Here is a 16,253-nt window from a genome sequence, read left to right as displayed (position 1 = left end):
GATATGAAATTAACCTGAAATGGAATTAGACATCCGGCTGATTTGATTCGGTGCTCGTCCAGGGGTAGACGATGCCCCTGCAGAGTGACTCGGATGAAGGAGAAATCTCTGTGCACCTTAAACTTCGTTTAGCTTAGCGGCACTTGATGGCACGGTTCCCCCCTTCGGAGATTCAGCCCTATTTTGGCGACTTATCTATAGGATACCTCGGAACTCAAGGGAATCCGTTTGTACAGTATTATCAAGTTCTTAATTAGATTAGAAAACCACCGGAATTTTTCTAATTGGCTCTCCCACGCACGACTTTATGAGCATTGTGAGGTCCACGACGCTAAGAATACGGTGACTAGATATAGGGTTATCTATTATAGGATTGATGAGTACTCAAAATCACGACCATAATATAGAATACTTTAAATGAAGTCAAAGCATATTATCCTGGGCTCCTTTCTTATTCTTATTTCTCGCATAATCGCGTCTACACCTTAGGTGCAAGAATAGCTTCTAAGTTTCTTTGGCATTGGATATATTCTATGCTTTTGCTAGCGGTGGCTACCTGGGCTATCCTGAGCTCGTTGGTACCCGTAAGTGTTCGCTACACAGAGAACACCGTTGAGGTGCATGGAATTCTTGAAGTATTTCGCGACAGAGGCTAGCTTTTTGTTGAGACTTTTCTACTACTGTCCTATCTTTTAGCGACCGGTAAGCGTTACAGATAAGTCTCCCTCCTAACACTTGTCCTTGTTCTATAGGCACTGACCCGCGGTATTTGAGTCCGTGCTAGATGACTGATTATGGATCTTGGAGTGGGCCGTTGACGGAGCTCACTCTTTTTTCGTGTGGGCCCTGTTTTATACAAGTCATCCTGTTTACTTAGGCGGTTCAGTCGGCACCTTGAATGCGGTTATTCTTTCGGCTGGGATGTATTATTCCCAGAGACATTTAGGGGATATATCTATGCACGACTAAGAACTAATCAATGTAATGTCCGGAAGTCGGGCGCTTGGTGAGACAATTGCCTTGTGCATTGTCCTCGGGGCACGAACCCGGACCGGACCACTTCGGCGACTTAACTCGGTGGGCATATTTGATTGCCTGCTTGTGATCTGTATCTGCCTGGGCTTATCCATCGAGGCGGGCATTTACTGTCTGATAGTCCTTAATGTTTATCGAATTTCCTGGTTATGGTTATCGCTCGAAGACTATCGAAAGCATCTAGCAAGTTCCCCCTTCTTTTCCTGAAGTCACGTGTCGCAGAATAATAACCCAGAAACTAAGAACAGGTGACTATAGCTTTCAGCTTAGTTGCTGAGTGGATTCTGCGGGGACTTATGCTGGCCGCTACCCTTATCGGTATCTTCGCTATCACCTTCACTTTTAGCGAGACCTCGGTGGGTGGTAACTACAACCTTCACTACTTACCAGCTTCGCTCCGACGGGAGCTGCGACCTATGATACACGTATATTCTCCCGTAATCGCAGAGCTGGGCGGCCGCTCCTTTCTGGTTTATTCGTTGGTTCCTGAGGTTCCTATTAGCCTCTATCTTCCCCGTGCGGGCTTTTTGTGGACCGACGAGCTTGCCTGGGATATAAAAACGTATTAGTTTGATTGGAAAGCAACACCGCAACCTCTGTTGCAATCGAGTACTATCGATGCTATCGAAAAGTATACCGCCTATTTGATCGACAGGAACTCACGAGTTATCTTCTCGGACGAATTTAATACCGTTGGTCAATATTTCCTTCAACCTTCGATATTAGTAGCGGGCGACTGATGTAATTCTAGGCCCGTGGTTCTTCGACTAGGTTGTGGCCGGTGATTATGACCCTAGCAACCCCATTGTTGCTGCTCGTGTCTGGCCCGGCTAATGAGATCCCGGAAGGGTGGTCACGTGAGTCATGACTCACGTGAGTACCCCCGTTCGGCCCCGTATAGCCCCGTGACTGTCCTTACAGACCTGATATTTAAGAGATACTGTAGATATACTCTAAAGAAAAACCTTTCTTTACTCTTCGAATCATATCTGGTAGCAAACCCTTAAAAGGAGGCGCCTTCTACGGCCCTCCCCGGAGGGGGGACCCCTTCCGAAAGGAAGCGCGAAGCCCTATATACTTCTCCCTCCCTCCCTGATCCTTACAAAAAAAGCACTCGTGGAGAAGGAAGGTAACCCTCATCTAAAGGACTCACGAACGAAGATGATAAGGGACTGGCTTAGGGGGGACCTCGTGAACCCTCGAAAAACGGTCCCGGGGGAGGAGGGCGTTTACCCCCGATATAGCCCTTACGGCCCCGCCTCTCCTCCTACGTTACCGATCCGCTATAATACCCGAGGACCTCGGTTACTAGTAGACCCTTACTACCTTCTCAGAAGAGTCCGGATACCCCTATATGGCTCCTTACGGACCCTTATACCTAGGAATAAACTATAAGAAAGGGGAAACCCCTATAGGTATAAGAGGCTACTATTCACGATACTCCCTATATTCTCCTTGATCCTTCCTATTTCTAATAGATACTACTTCGACTTACGGACCTACCTCCGCGGACCCTCTCCCGCGAGAGGAACGCCTAAATACTCCTAAAACCGACTAGGCCCTCTCCTTCTTGCCTCTAATCGTGGCTAAAGCCTACCGAATATAGCTTCGAAACTATATCCCGGACGACTACGCTAAGGCCGTGTAGGATATTAAGACTACCGCCTCTAGTATCTACCTATAACAGAACGGTACCTAGGCGTAGTCGAATACCTCCTCTTCCTCCTGGGCGGCGCCCGCTACTACCCCGGAGGAGACCGACTAAACTAGCTCTTCTCCGTCTCCGGTAGTTAGCTTAAATCTCCTAGAGATCTGTAAGGTCTTGATAAAAAAGGTGCCTAGTATCCGTCCCTACTCGGGAACGATCGCCTAAGACGCTACTCGCGTATACCTGCGCGATTACGAAAGGTTCTTCTATGAGGTCTCGTACCTGTAGGCGCAGGAATTCCGGACACCGACAAAATTATCTACGCCTAAGGGTTCCTGACCGGGCGAGCTAAGAAGGTATAGAATACCTATCGCTAACAGATCGTTAACTAGTACGCGGAACCGATTAAGACCTAGGAAGGTTATCGCGCCTAGATCCTTCAGGAATTTTCCGAATACCTTAGCCCTGAAAAGCGCTAGGATCGCTTCGCTAATATATGTTAAGGATCCCTTACTTTCGCTAAATACGCTATGAATCTGTAGTAAGTAGCTATTAATACTAAGGTACCTCTTCTAGAAGAAGTCGTTATCTAATACCTCCGAAAGAGTGCGAAAGCTACCCTCTAGAAGAAGTAGGCTAAGGATCGCGAATACCTAACTACTCTCCGAGCCGTGATCGACCGCTTTATCTAGTATAAGAGGGGAGAAATGATCTCCGGTTAGATCGGAAACTACTCCCCCTCTAAGGCTAGAGACGCTAATAGCGATTTCCGGATAAACGCTATAGCTAGCGGTCGCGATAGCTCGAGCACGGCCCCGCGAGAGAAGGTACGTGGACGGGCCCTGTGAAATGCTATGTATACGGGAAGCTAGGTTATATCAAGAGAGACTGCCCTAAGGGAGTCCCTTTATAGCAAAAAAATATAAGCGGCTAGACGAATTAGAGGCCTTTGCTAGCTGGCTCCGAGCCGCCTCTTGCGTGCTCTTGCTTCTAGGACCTAACCTCCTCGAACCTAATATACACGAAGCCTTCCTGCTCGCTATCTAAGCGGGTCTCCTGCTCTATTAGGCCTGAGTTAGCCCTTAGGAAGTGCTAATACGTGCCCTCTTAGACTCTGGTTCCTCCTATACGTTCGTCTCCTCTCGAGCTATAATATTACTAAGAGGATCTGTTCGCCTAAAGAAGCCTCCGGACGCCCTCTAGGTAAGGCTACCCGATAGGCGGTCCCTATATATAGAAGGACGCGCTCGCGTCCTGCTAAAAAATAGGGATATAGACCGGAAGCGTAAAGGCCTAGATCCTAGATATACCCGACCTTAAGATCGTCCTTAGTCGGGACTTTCTAAAGTAACAGAACCCGACTATTAATTAGGTTAGCTCTTGGCTAACTATCCGTGATTACTAGCGAATATACCTTATCGAACCTTGCGAGGCTCGACCTAATTACGAACTCGAAGAAGCGGGTATCTTCCTGATATCGTCTAAATAGATACGTAAGTAAATACGCAAGAAAGATGAGGGCACCCTTATAATCTCTATTAGGGCTTCTCGAGATAACTCCTCTCCTCTAGAGGCTCCTATCTTATACCCGGACCCCCGGATCCGGACCCTTATAGGGAAATATAGGAAGATTATCCGCGACGAACTCCCTAATATCTTGCCTTCGGAAAGGGAGATCTAGTATAATATTAATACTAGCGACGCGAAGCCTGTGAATATCTATACCTATTCTCTCTCTAAAGAGAAACTAGATGAATAGATACGCTAAGTCGATCTCCTCTTGAAGAAGGGACTAATCCGCTCTTTAGCTAGTCCCTAGGGGTTTCTAGTCCTGTTCGCCCCTAAGTCTAATAGTAAGTAGAGGATATATATCGATTACTGTGCCCTGAATAACCTAACTAAGAAGAACGGGTATCCGTTACCCTAGATCTAAGACCTTCTCGACTAAATCAGGAGCGTACGGGTCCTAACGAAGATCGATCTCGCGTCTAGATTCTAGTAAGTACGCCTAACTAACCGCGTAGTGCCTAAAACTGCCTTTAATACTATCTAGGGAAAATATAAGTAGCTTACGATGCCCTTTAGTCTTTATAACGCCCCCGTAACCTTCTAGACGGTTATAAACGAGGCCTTTTAGTCCTACCTTAATAAGTTCGTAGTTGTGTACCTCGACGATATCCTTATCTTCTCGGATAGTATAGAAGAGTATTACGAGTATCTTGAAAAGGTACTCGAGATCCTCGAGAGGGAATAACTGATTGTCTAACTAGGGAAGTGCGAGATTATAACTAACGAACTAGAATTCTGCGGATATATCGTCGGGAACGGGAGCGTACGGCTAATACTGGCTAAGATCGATATTATCCGCACGTAGCTATAACCTTAGAACGTGTACGAGCTACGATAGTTCCTCGGCCTCGCGATATACTATTAGCGGTTTATCTACAGGTTCGCGGAGATATACGTATCCCTGTATAAACTCCTAAAAGAATCGGACGCTAAGCTCCGGAAGCTTAAGTTCCGCCCTGTCCGGTGGAATATAGCTTGTGAGGCTACCTTCCGAAAGCTAAAGAAGAAGTTATCGGAAGCCCCCGTTCTCTTATAACCGGATCTTACGTAGCTATTTACTATCGAGACCGATACTTCTAAATAGGCGATCGGCCTAGTCCTGCTCTAGAAGGGACTAGAAGAGGCACTCTACCCTATCGTATACGATGTGACGGTTAGCGGGGCGCAGCATCTGGCTCCCATTGAACCGTCGCCCTGCCGCCTCTGACCGCTTGCTGGATTCCGCTTGCCCCCTGCTATACTGGGGATAGCGCCCGCACCCGGGACCAGTTTGGGTTTAGTGCGATCTGTGGCCGCTTTTACCGCCCCAGCTCTGCCGTCCATCTATAAAATATCGGTCTCCGTCCTCTCGACTCAACCACGCACTTTCTCTTCTTTTCCCCTTTGTTTTCCCTACCCCTTTTTCCTTTGAGCCCCCAAAAGTCTATGCTTCTTATATCTCCACTTGACGCTCTGACCCCTCTACCTCGCCGGAGATGCCGCTTGAACCGACGGTCAAGCCGCGGTGACTGGCGTTGCGGCGTTGGTCTTAACACAGTTTGAACTTGTACTACTGTACAGCTAAAGGCCATAATTTGGGATGAAAGAGATTATCATCCACGGCCGACTATCCTTCCATTGCATACAACAGCTATGAACGCGCCGTCTCGTTAGAATCTCGATCTTGCACCATTATATTGGCCTTCTCTACATGGTACCAGATCAGCGCGCAAGGTGTCTTTGGCTCATTCGCCTTTCCAGAGTTCAGTCTGCACTGTACAGCCTCAAAATTTCCCGCTTACGCCCCCTACTGCCTTGATTCTCAACCTCATTGGCAGCCATTTGTCGTCATCGTCGGTCTCTCCGAAGCTATCTCGCCCCGTTGATGCGCTCTCGAAACGATAGACTCACCATTTGAGCCAATGGCGAAAATACCGCATTCAATCCCAGCTTCAAGCACTGACTCTCGCTAATCATAGGGCCAGAAGTGGATTGCCACATGAACCACAGGATACTGGTCCTGATCCGATTAGGCTATTTCCACGTAGCGCATGACGATCATAATAACGACTCCCAGGTACATTCTTCAGAATTGAATGGCCGGAGGTATCGCAAAAACTCTTCCAGTGACTAAAAATTATCTGCCACTGTACAGTTGCTGCCGAGCCCCTTCGATGGATTGGGCGAGCTTGAAGGATATGATTGGACCAGCGGTCAAGCTGCGGGTTCCTCTACCATAGCTCTACCTATATAAGGACTTTCATCCTCCTGCTCCTGGCATACTCAAATCACCATCTCATCCCCCCCCTTCCCTCGCTCCTCGAACCCCTCATCTTCATGCCACTCTTCCCCCTCCCGTCCCCTGTTGCACACGTGCCCAGAATCACCCATCCCCGAGACCAGCCGTCCAATTCTCCCAAGATGACTAGTGCAAGCTATCGTCTGGACTCCTTTCGTCCCTGGAACCCTTTTCATGACAAACCAGAAGCCCTGAATATGACTGCGAAACTTTGTCGTTACCCAAGCCCCATCTCTATGACAGCCACTCCAACTGCTTTATCTTATGATAATCCACCAAAGGCGCAGAGTTATGCCGACAAAGCTCGACGACATCCTCTTCCTGCCCGCCCACCAGAAGAAGTGTGCTTGAATGCTGAAACTAAGTTGCGGTCTCAGTCGACCACCCTGTCTGAGTTCGGAACTTCGCAGCGAACTGTCACCGTGGAGCACGGCGACCCAACTTCCTATCCCGAGGAAACCGTCCAAACAACAGAAATCGAAGATACCACCGCGCACATCGATCCTGCAATTTTGAATGACAACCCAGCTTCAAGTGTTGAATTTGCCAGTGAGGCTTCACCCTGTCAGGAGCTTGATCTTGCAAACACTACGGACAGCTCGTCTCCACAAGATTCGACCTTCGACACTGTACTTCCTGCCCCGCAACTCAGACAACATACCTCAGGAAGCTCTGCGACTTTGAATAAACACACCACTTCAGTGACGAAGCGCTGTTATATCCGAAAGAGACTCATAGGAAATGGCTCTAGTCGGGTTCTCTTACGGGAAACCAGCCCTCGCAGGCGGGAGGCTCATAGCCCCACTTTTTCCGCTTTTCGTACTCAATTCTTCGCAATGTCATTGCAGGATCGGTTGCAGTTCGTTTCCTGGTTGTTTGAGAGCGCCCTATCTCAATGTCTTTCTCAGCCTAGTAGCCCGGGCACCAAGTCTCTATCAAATTGTGGAACAAGCTGTGATCCTAGTACAAAGTCCGGTCCTATGCACCAAAGCTCAATTGCCGAGAGCGTGCGTTCCTTCGATCAGTCTCCCTACCGTGAATTAGAGTGTGGACCGCAGCACCACAGAGAATCACCACTGGTCGAAGACAAAGATCAACAAGACGATGATCAGCTTGAGTACGAAATCGAAGAGATCCTCGCGCATAAGAAAGGCGCGCATGGTTCCGTCTCATACCTCGTTAAGTGGAAGGGCTACGAAGAGTCTGAGGCCACTTGGGAACCAGGTGTTTCAGTGCGAGATACGGTTGCACTAGAGAATTATGAGTTACAAATGGCCATCACCGCGGACAGAACTCATGCAACACGTGATTACAATGGCAGCACCGGCCGTGCACAAGGCAGGAATCATTCTTATTCCCGTCGTCCAGACTCAGTTACCAAGCATACACCTATGCGCCATGAACCTCCTACAAGGAAAGGTTTACCATGGTCTCCGGATGAATTCGCCCTTCTGTCAAAGCTCAGAGTCGCAGACAATCTCCCTTGGTCCGCAATCTATCGGGAATTCTCACGGAAATTCCCTGGTCGGACTAAGGGCTCCCTCCAAGTGTATTGGAGCACAAAAAGAAGGGAAATCTAAAAGATGCGTGTTTTGACTGATAGCCATGCTTAGTTCACCTGTCATCTCAAGCGAAAGAAGAAATTTATCATTCAAATGACCTAGTTAAATAGCAATAATTAAATACCGTTTTCTCCAGGACACTGAAGCAATGTGTTCATTCGCTACCTTGCTTTGGACAACGGTTACTGGTCCTCTTTCCCTTCCTTTCTTGAATAATCTTATACGTCCTTGGTCCCCGGGCACAACATAAAATTCTAATCGATGCATTCAAACTGCTCGGGGAGCACTGAAAGTGGCTGGCTCTATGAACTCTGTAATTTGTCGAGGGAGAACACTAATGAGGTCTGGTTAGCATCCTATGGGGGGCGCTGATGAGCAGTGCTCTAATACGAGCAAGCCCCAGATATATTCGAAAATCCATCAATATAAGCAAGCGTAGTTATTACAAAGCCAGGACACGAGGGCTTTCTAGCCACTCCTATGCTGACCCATAATCTACAACTCTTCATTCAGCCTTGATTCAGCGCTTAATCTTCTACTTATGCTTTAGCAAAGATGACGCTTAGGCTATCAATTCGGGGAGCGATCGCCTCCTGGTCTCTATGCTAGTTTAGTCCCGGCTGCCTCGTAAGCAATCCCGGAGCACTCCCGGAGCAATCTTGGAGTAGCCGGGGCGAGTCCTGGAGCAATCCGGGAGTAGTCGGAGTACTCTGGAGCACTCCTGGAATACTCTTGGAGTAATCCGGGAGTAGACAGAGTACTCCTGGAGCATTCCCGGAGTAATCTGAGAGTACCCGGAGTGCTTCCAGAGTGCTCCTGCGGCGCGGCGCGTCCGGAGCAGCTCTTGAGCGACCCACTTCCAGCGTATTCATAATCAATTGATACATAAAGAACTTTTGTACTGCACCCCTCCGATGTTACAGTAGCCCGCTCTAGTGGGGGTTCCCGGGATCGCAGATAGACAACGTGTTCTCACGTCCCTTCCATACCTAGTAGGTCTCGGTTACTACACAAACCTGCCTCCGATAACGCTTACGTCCTCCAAAATCGAAGGCTAGGGCTCGGTTTTTGCTACTAATTTACTGAATCCAAGGGGCTTCCCGCCGTTCTTTTTGATGAGTGCTACTGCAGGAGTTTTCTTGCCGAAAATAGATTTTCTTGATTGTCCTGCCTCGCGATGCTTCCTGCTCTCAGAAGCCCCTTTGTGCCAGCGATCGGGGGCTACACATAGCAATCAAAGAGAGATGGGAAACGGGACCAAGCACTACATAGGGGAGCGTTTAGGTACATCAAGACACTTTCGCTGTGTTAATGTGAAAGCAGCAAACTGCAAGGTATCCTACGATCTAGAACTCTAATTCCCAAGTTGATGACTCTGTGATTTGACTCGGTATTTAGGATGGACTTAGTTCCCACATGGAGTACAATATCTCATCGCCAATTTATTCTCATCAAAGCTAGAAATTCAGAGATTGATTGACGTCGCAGTTCTGTGTTCACGTCCTATGCTTTTTACTTCCAGTGATGTATCATTATGTCAGTGCTTCGTGTAGTCTTCTTCTAAATCCGAAGTAGAGGGTGGTAGAAAGCAGAGAGTAATGCTCACGATTTGTAGAAAGGTCCACAGAGTGATCGTCTTCCGAAACTGGCCATTGCAAGTTGCACCTAATCCTGCCATCGCTCAGATTCAATTCGTGGTCGGGATCGTATTGCTGTAATTAGACAATTGGGCATGTTGATGGCCATGCCTAATGAGGTTACAGCTTGGTTGATAGACATGTGCGTTTCTGCGTGCCAGTTTGCTCGTTTTTTCGGCAGTAAACGTGGAACCTGGTAGAGATTGTCCAACACTGCGACGATTCCAGGATCAAGCTGATTCTCCCTGAAACCAATAGCGCCCCGAGGATCAAGTTCGTGGTTGATTGATTGATTGATTGATTCATAGTCTGTCCCAGCCGCCCTACTAGCAGCTATGCAGCCTTCAACTATCAATACATGTCTTCCTGCTTCCTGCATTCGAAAATGAGTCGCTCTGACCAAAGTGACCTTCTTCTACTGCTTCCAGCAGTTACACCATACTCATAGTTATAATAGTTGTTCTGTATCCATGACTTGTTAGACCTTTCCTGGCCCCTTCTGCTTCTGTTTGACAGAATCACTCGTCTGCGGTAAGTTGAGCACCGTGGATGGGCTGCCGGTAGGGCCCCTCCTGTAGAGACTGTTCCTTGTTCTCTAACAGTTTCCTTTGTTTTATGAGTGCCTACAGTCACCACATCCCGAAGCGTTTTTAGCCGTCTTTTTCACATTTTATGTCAAACGTGAGTTTCCCCCTGGAATTCTTTCGGCCGTGGAGTCTTTTTTTCAGAAAAAAAGCCCAGCATCTATGAGATTTTCTCGATATTTGCCGCTACCCCAAGACTTTGGATGACGCTCAATAAACAGCCGATTCCATTTAGTGGAGGCCACGTAGAAAATGAGATCTTTATATTAATCACCGTCAGCTTTTCACATCCTTCTCTCTTGTCAGCATTTTTCCAACGTTACAATTATTCTCCACACAGCTTCGATCAGTTTCATAGATTGTTTAGTAATTCCACCTTTCATTGCCTTTGCCAAGCTTTCCCGTATATCATCTCTTGAGACGTGAGAATCGTGCGAGCGGCGCTGGAGTGCGGGAAAATTGCCGTTACCAACGGGCAAGACGATCACTTTGATTTCCATTATTCAAAACAGGACAGGCAGCTGGCTGAAGCGTTTAAACCCCTCTTCCAGTGGTACAGCAACAGGGGGGTTTTGAGGTAGGATCGCTGACAGTATTAAATGGCGGTGAGTCTTACCTAGGTTGTCTGTAGCAGTCCACTCAATTCTCACTTCTCTTTACATTATCTCAAGGTTCTCTCCTGGGCGGTCCTACTTCACGACAATGACGACTTATGTTCTTTACAGTCCTGACGGCGCAATTGATGAATTCTTCAACTCGAACACTACTGTCACAAGACAGCATTGCGATGAATACGCCATTTCTCACGCTGGTGGTGTGTCCACTGCTTTACAGATGCAAGGAGTGTGCAGCTATACCGTGACAGCGGGGCCCAACAAGTCCAAGCTCTTCCAGTTCCGAGATGAGGACTCTACCATTGACATGGGCAACATTTCCCTTGCCAAAGCAATCCATCCCGAATTTGTGGCTAGCTGCAAGTATCTCGGTACCATGGGCGATTCGCGGCCAGTCTATATCTACGAGATGGAGCATCTTCCTGGGACTGCTCACATAATGGCGCGCATTCCTCCAGACGACATGTCCCGACAGCGTAACGCTATTAAGAACTTTGCAAGGTACGCCTAGCAAAGATTTTGCTTCATTTGTAAGAACTAACATTTAGAACAGATTCTTTGCACAGTCATAGAACAACGACCTACGGCCATGCTCAGATGCAACTGCAACATTGCTTATGGAGTTTCAATCAAGTTTTGACCTCCTTGCTCGAAACCTGCCATCTCGCTTTGCACCGAGCCTAGAAAGGGTCCGCAAGGAGCTCCCGTCTCTCTTCTCAAAAGCCCTCCCCTTTGTTCTTAGCCACGGTGACCTTAACGGGATGAATCTCCTCGTCAATCCCAAAACCGGAAACATCACAGGGATTGTCGACCGGGCTGAATCAAGGATTCTGCCGTTCGGCTTCGCCCTATACGTGCTTGAGATTTTTTTGGGCCGGATAGATTCAGAAGGGTGGCACTACTACGATCGCTACCGTGAACTCGAGAGCCTCTTCTGGCAAACCTTTCGAGAGGAGGCTCATAATTTCCCTTCCACTGATTTGTATTTGATCCGCGCTGCGAGGATGGCTGAATTATTTTACCGTTATGGATTTAATTTTGATGCGAAAGGCGTAGTGCAAGGTGTGCGGATGGACCAGCCGGATGGTTCGCTCGCATATCTCGATGCTTTCTGTGCTGCTGGTGAGTGGGCTCCTCTTGCCTGAGCCTGCTTATGATGTGCTGCAACGCAGGCAGGGTGGTAGGATGTCATGTGCGGATGCAGGTACTTCTATATGTATTAGCAGTAAACTCTGAGCGTACATATTAATACTTGGTCAATCTAGTGAGTGAAAGGAAACCACTTTAGTAAGACATCGTTAGCAACACCCCCGATTTTGAACTATTTCGATACTATCTCCTAGGTAAAGATACACTCAAAAGACAATATCTTCATTTCGGAGGACAGCCATAACTCAACAGAGTGTGGGTGATCCCACGGGAAGAATTTGGCTTAGTCAGCCTGTTTTAGCCGAGAGATTGAAGATTTCAGATGTTGCATGGAACAGTGCGAGTAACCCGTGGCTTTCAGACGAGGAACAGTCGCTTTTCAATCGAGAGGGCCACATGAGCCATCTTTCGCACAGTTTGGTGGGTTTTTTGACTTACATCCAGGAGCAGACGCGATGAGAAACAAGTCTATATTTGTCACCGTACTACCCAAAGACAAGAACTTCCTTTCCGTTTGTCCCATCATTTCAGTCCAGGAAGGAGATTTTCTTGGAGTTTTTGCTGGGATGATTCGCTATTCAGGGCCCTGCAACGTCACATATGGTGTGCCTGGCCCTGAAGAAAATCTCTGGTTGGACTATTCCACAGTCACTGGGGCACTCAATCTGATGAGCGTATCGCGCCCTGGCGAAGATTCCAATGTTCGCCTTGACTGGGAGCTCATTAGTGAGCGGAAAGGAGAAAAGCCGTTCTTGATGTGGAGGGTGACAGTTCGAGCTCTTCGGCTGATTAGATCGTTTGAAGAGATGATTAGAGCTGCTCCGCGAAAGGAACAATACCTTTTGCATAAGTCAGCAGCCGGCGCAGAAAGGGGATTCAGGAAAGGTGAACAGTAATGGATTCAGAGGGAAGAAAGATGTTGAGCCGTTCTTTGCTTTATTGGTTCGATCTCCTGTAAATTTTCAAATCGAAGGCTTCATTCTATTGATAGCTTTGATTCAAATCCTACCTCGATCAAGTCTGTTCTTCCACGGCCCTGCCCGCCACTTCTGTTGTTGTTCTGTTTGTTCCGCTCCTTCTCTCCAGGGCGTTTGTAAACAGGTTGTGGCCTAGTTTTCAATATGGAGTGAAAAAATCGCTGATAAACCTGGAGAGGGGGAAAATTTGCACGCACCGCTGGAGAACAAAGAACGCCGGTTTACGCCATCCACTTTTAGCTACTATCCTAATGTTTTTAGAAGGATTTACACGACCCATGAAGATAATTTGTGATACTGCGGGTAGAATATTCATTCCTGGGAACCAAAATTGCTCGGGGAGCGAGGGTAATTTGCCCGGGAGTGAATGGGAGTGTGGCTGGGGATCTCTGCGCTGATCCCATAGTCAATGCGGCTGCCATGTACATCCTGTGGGATTGTGAGGAGCTTCCTTGCGTTCAGGGAAGCCAGGTAAGCTATGTGGGGCCCTCGATATTGTATCTTCCCCAGTCATCGCTTCCTGGTTAGGTAAGATGAAAACTCCTAGCTGAATATCGATCCTGGATAGGAGGGATGCGTGCCTGGTGCTGGTCGATGCGTAAAGGTAACCTTCTGGAACTTTCGAGTGAAATGGTCGGGGACTTGTGCCGCCTATAAGCAGAGAAAGGTCTGACAAAGAACCAATCATATAATCTAGTTTGTTCCCAGAATAGCAACACCAATAAGTTCTAGCTGGGCCAGAACATGGAATCTGTATTTGAGGTGTCTCGATCTGCTGAAGGACACGTACTGTAACCCATCATTAGGAGGAAAGATAATGTGGTCTTTGATCGAAATTCGCCATGCGTAATTCTATCTCAGTTACCTGCACCAAGGCAAGCAAATATCAAGCATTGTGGCAAACAAAGGCGCCACTCGCAGGAGAATGGCCAACAGACATGGGTCGGGTGAACCAAGAGATGTCATTTCCGGCAGAATACAATGAATGTGAAGAACACTAGAAATATTCAAAGCAGAAATCTTCACACCACGAAGATGGAAACTATGCCATCTTCTCCTGGGATCGGAAGACCCCTTGCTACAAGAGTTCGTGTTCGTTTAGCCCTCTTCCTCGAGGACATGCTCTTCCAGTTCTGATATAAAGCTACATCCTCAAGCGAAACTTTCGGCGGACGAAATTTATCCGGGGAATCCTCAGCAGCAACAGGCTCATAGGCAGCAACAGGCTCATAGGCAACATCAGGCTCATGAGCAGCATCAGCCTCATAGGCGGCAACAGGCTCATCGGCAGCAACAGGCTCATCGGCAACATCAGGCTCATGAGCAGCATCAGCCTCATAGGCAACATCAGGCTCATCGGCAGCAACAGGCTCATCGGCAACATCAGGCTCATGAGCAGCATCAGCCTCATAGGCAACATCAGGCTCATGAGCAGCATCAGCCTTCACAGAAGCGGGATTTCCATTAGTCGACTCTTCTGTGTGTCGCCCATTAGTTATCTTGTCCACTGATTCGTCTATTGCTGCGTTTCCCTCTCCGTTCCCATGGCTGTGCATCTGTTCGCAGGGGCTCTTCCCGTCCTGCGAGGTGATTTCCTGGGAATGAAGGAGTATCTCGAGCATCATTTTCGTCACAGTATTATCGAAATAATGATCCTGGCCGAGGGCATTGTAAAGTTCATCCAGATCGAATTCTGACTTGCTGGACCTCAACGACTGCCGGAGGTTTCTTTCGATATACTTCGGAAGCCAGGTTTCGTCGTTGGGAAGTTTTGAAAAAACCTCCTTCGTAATCCGCAGTATATCAGTCATAGACATTTCTTCGCCGAACCGTTCTATGTAATCTCTGGCAAGGGCTTCAAGAGCAGGAAGCTGGTATGTCCTGGATGCTTGGTAAACCAGGACACTTCTCTTATACTCTCTTACCACACTAGATGTGCCGTCCTCAACTGACGAGTTGATCGTCTCGTAGCATCCTGAATATAGGAAATGCACAAAGGTATGGCCGACATCCTCGTGAACATCAGGCAGGGTAATGTATGAATACAAAAACGACTGCTGCTCAAATTGTGGGCATTTCCGAAGATAATATCCCGGAATGCAATATTCCTTACTCCCGATCGTGGCGGTCACGACTGGGGCTTCGTACGGTCTATAGAAAGTCAGATATAATTAATTTTAATGGACCAAAAGCACTCACGATGACAATGGCTGGACATAATCGACCTTTGGAGATACCTGGACAGACATCGGACTCGCGTGTTCCTCTTGGGTTCGACGCTGCTTGGAACTCTTCTTTGCCATTTTCGTCGGTCCTTGCAGTATGGAGAGAGAAGGAAAGTGGAAACGAGGAAAACCAGGCCAATTTAAGAAATATCCAAAGCAGCGGAGTGTGTGCCATGGCTTTCAAGTTCTTTGGGCGGCAAAAAGAGGGGAAATGCAGGAATGCAGGTATGAGTTGTTCTGCATGCGCTACCATGTACGTACCGCCATCGCCAGATTCTCTAAAAGCTGCAGCACGTCCAGTCCTCGTATTACTACGTCCCTTCGAAAGACGCAGTCCTCTCAATGATCTGTTATGATGGAGCATTTTTGTCCTGTTCAGAGGAGCATTTTTGTCCTGTTCAGAAGCTGTTACTACTCATTAGCACCAGGAACGTGTGCCTCGTCTCCAGTATCGCGCTATTTATTCCTGGGAGCTACGAGACCTCCGAGAGCCTTGCTAATAGCTCCTATGGGTAGAACTGTATCTAGGAGCTTCACCCTAGGCCGAGGGTCCCAGCCAAGCCAGGGTGTGTTGTCCTTGGAGCCAGACGCCTCTTACGGCGGAGAGCCTAAACCCATCACCTTTCGGAAAATATCCCAGCCGGAGCTGGGAGCTTTATTGCTTCTGGAGCCTCCAGTACAGTTTCCAGAGGCAGCAACAGGTCCTCCGGGGATCAATTGGAGTGTCTCTGGGATCGGTGTCTCCTGACTCGAATTAATAAAATATTGGCGGCTACATGCGCTCACGGTTTCCGTGTCTTCTTTTCTTGCGCTCTCCAGGAGCCTTGTTTGGCATAAGCAACTGCCACGAGGTACAGAAAGTTGCTATGTGCTGTCTATTCGGAGCAACGCTAATTTGAACTTCCATTTCCTGCCCGACCCATCTCTAAAACACGGAATATCAACGTTCGTTGGGACCGAGCCAGAGCAATGACG

The 16,253-nt window shown here is 48.0% G+C and overlaps 4 protein-coding genes across 4 annotated transcripts; 3 read left to right on the top strand and 1 right to left on the bottom strand.

Moving 5' to 3' along the window:
* Positions 1-6,652: 6,652 nt before the first annotated feature.
* POX_f07445 (uncharacterized protein) lies at positions 6,653-8,110 on the top strand (the record flags this gene model as incomplete). Its single annotated transcript, XM_050116246.1, has 1 exon — positions 6,653-8,110. The coding sequence occupies one exon, from the start codon at positions 6,653-6,655 to the stop codon at positions 8,108-8,110; it is 1,458 nt and encodes a 485-aa protein (XP_049966385.1).
* Positions 8,111-11,015: 2,905 nt separating this feature from the next.
* Positions 11,016-12,072, top strand: POX_f07444 (uncharacterized protein; the record flags this gene model as incomplete). Its single annotated transcript, XM_050116245.1, has 2 exons — positions 11,016-11,428; positions 11,562-12,072. The coding sequence occupies 2 exons, from the start codon at positions 11,016-11,018 to the stop codon at positions 12,070-12,072; spliced, it is 924 nt and encodes a 307-aa protein (XP_049966384.1).
* A 459-nt stretch (positions 12,073-12,531) lies between these two features.
* On the top strand, positions 12,532-12,972 carry POX_f07443 (uncharacterized protein; the record flags this gene model as incomplete). The annotated part of the gene is made up of 1 exon (XM_050116244.1): positions 12,532-12,972. One exon carries the CDS (start codon positions 12,532-12,534, stop codon positions 12,970-12,972), a length of 441 nt encoding a protein of 146 aa, XP_049966383.1.
* Positions 12,973-14,075: 1,103 nt separating this feature from the next.
* POX_f07442 (uncharacterized protein) lies at positions 14,076-15,356 on the bottom strand (the record flags this gene model as incomplete). The annotated part of the gene is made up of 2 exons (XM_050116243.1): positions 14,076-15,204; positions 15,253-15,356. 2 exons carry the CDS (start codon positions 15,354-15,356, stop codon positions 14,076-14,078), a joined length of 1,233 nt encoding a protein of 410 aa, XP_049966382.1.
* Between the last annotated feature and the right edge of the window lie 897 nt (positions 15,357-16,253).

This window comes from Penicillium oxalicum, chromosome VI, assembly GCF_001723175.1.
Source record: "Penicillium oxalicum strain HP7-1 chromosome VI, whole genome shotgun sequence".
Lineage (NCBI taxonomy): Eukaryota > Fungi > Ascomycota > Eurotiomycetes > Eurotiales > Aspergillaceae > Penicillium > Penicillium oxalicum.
This window is presented reverse-complemented; position numbering and strand designations above follow the sequence as displayed.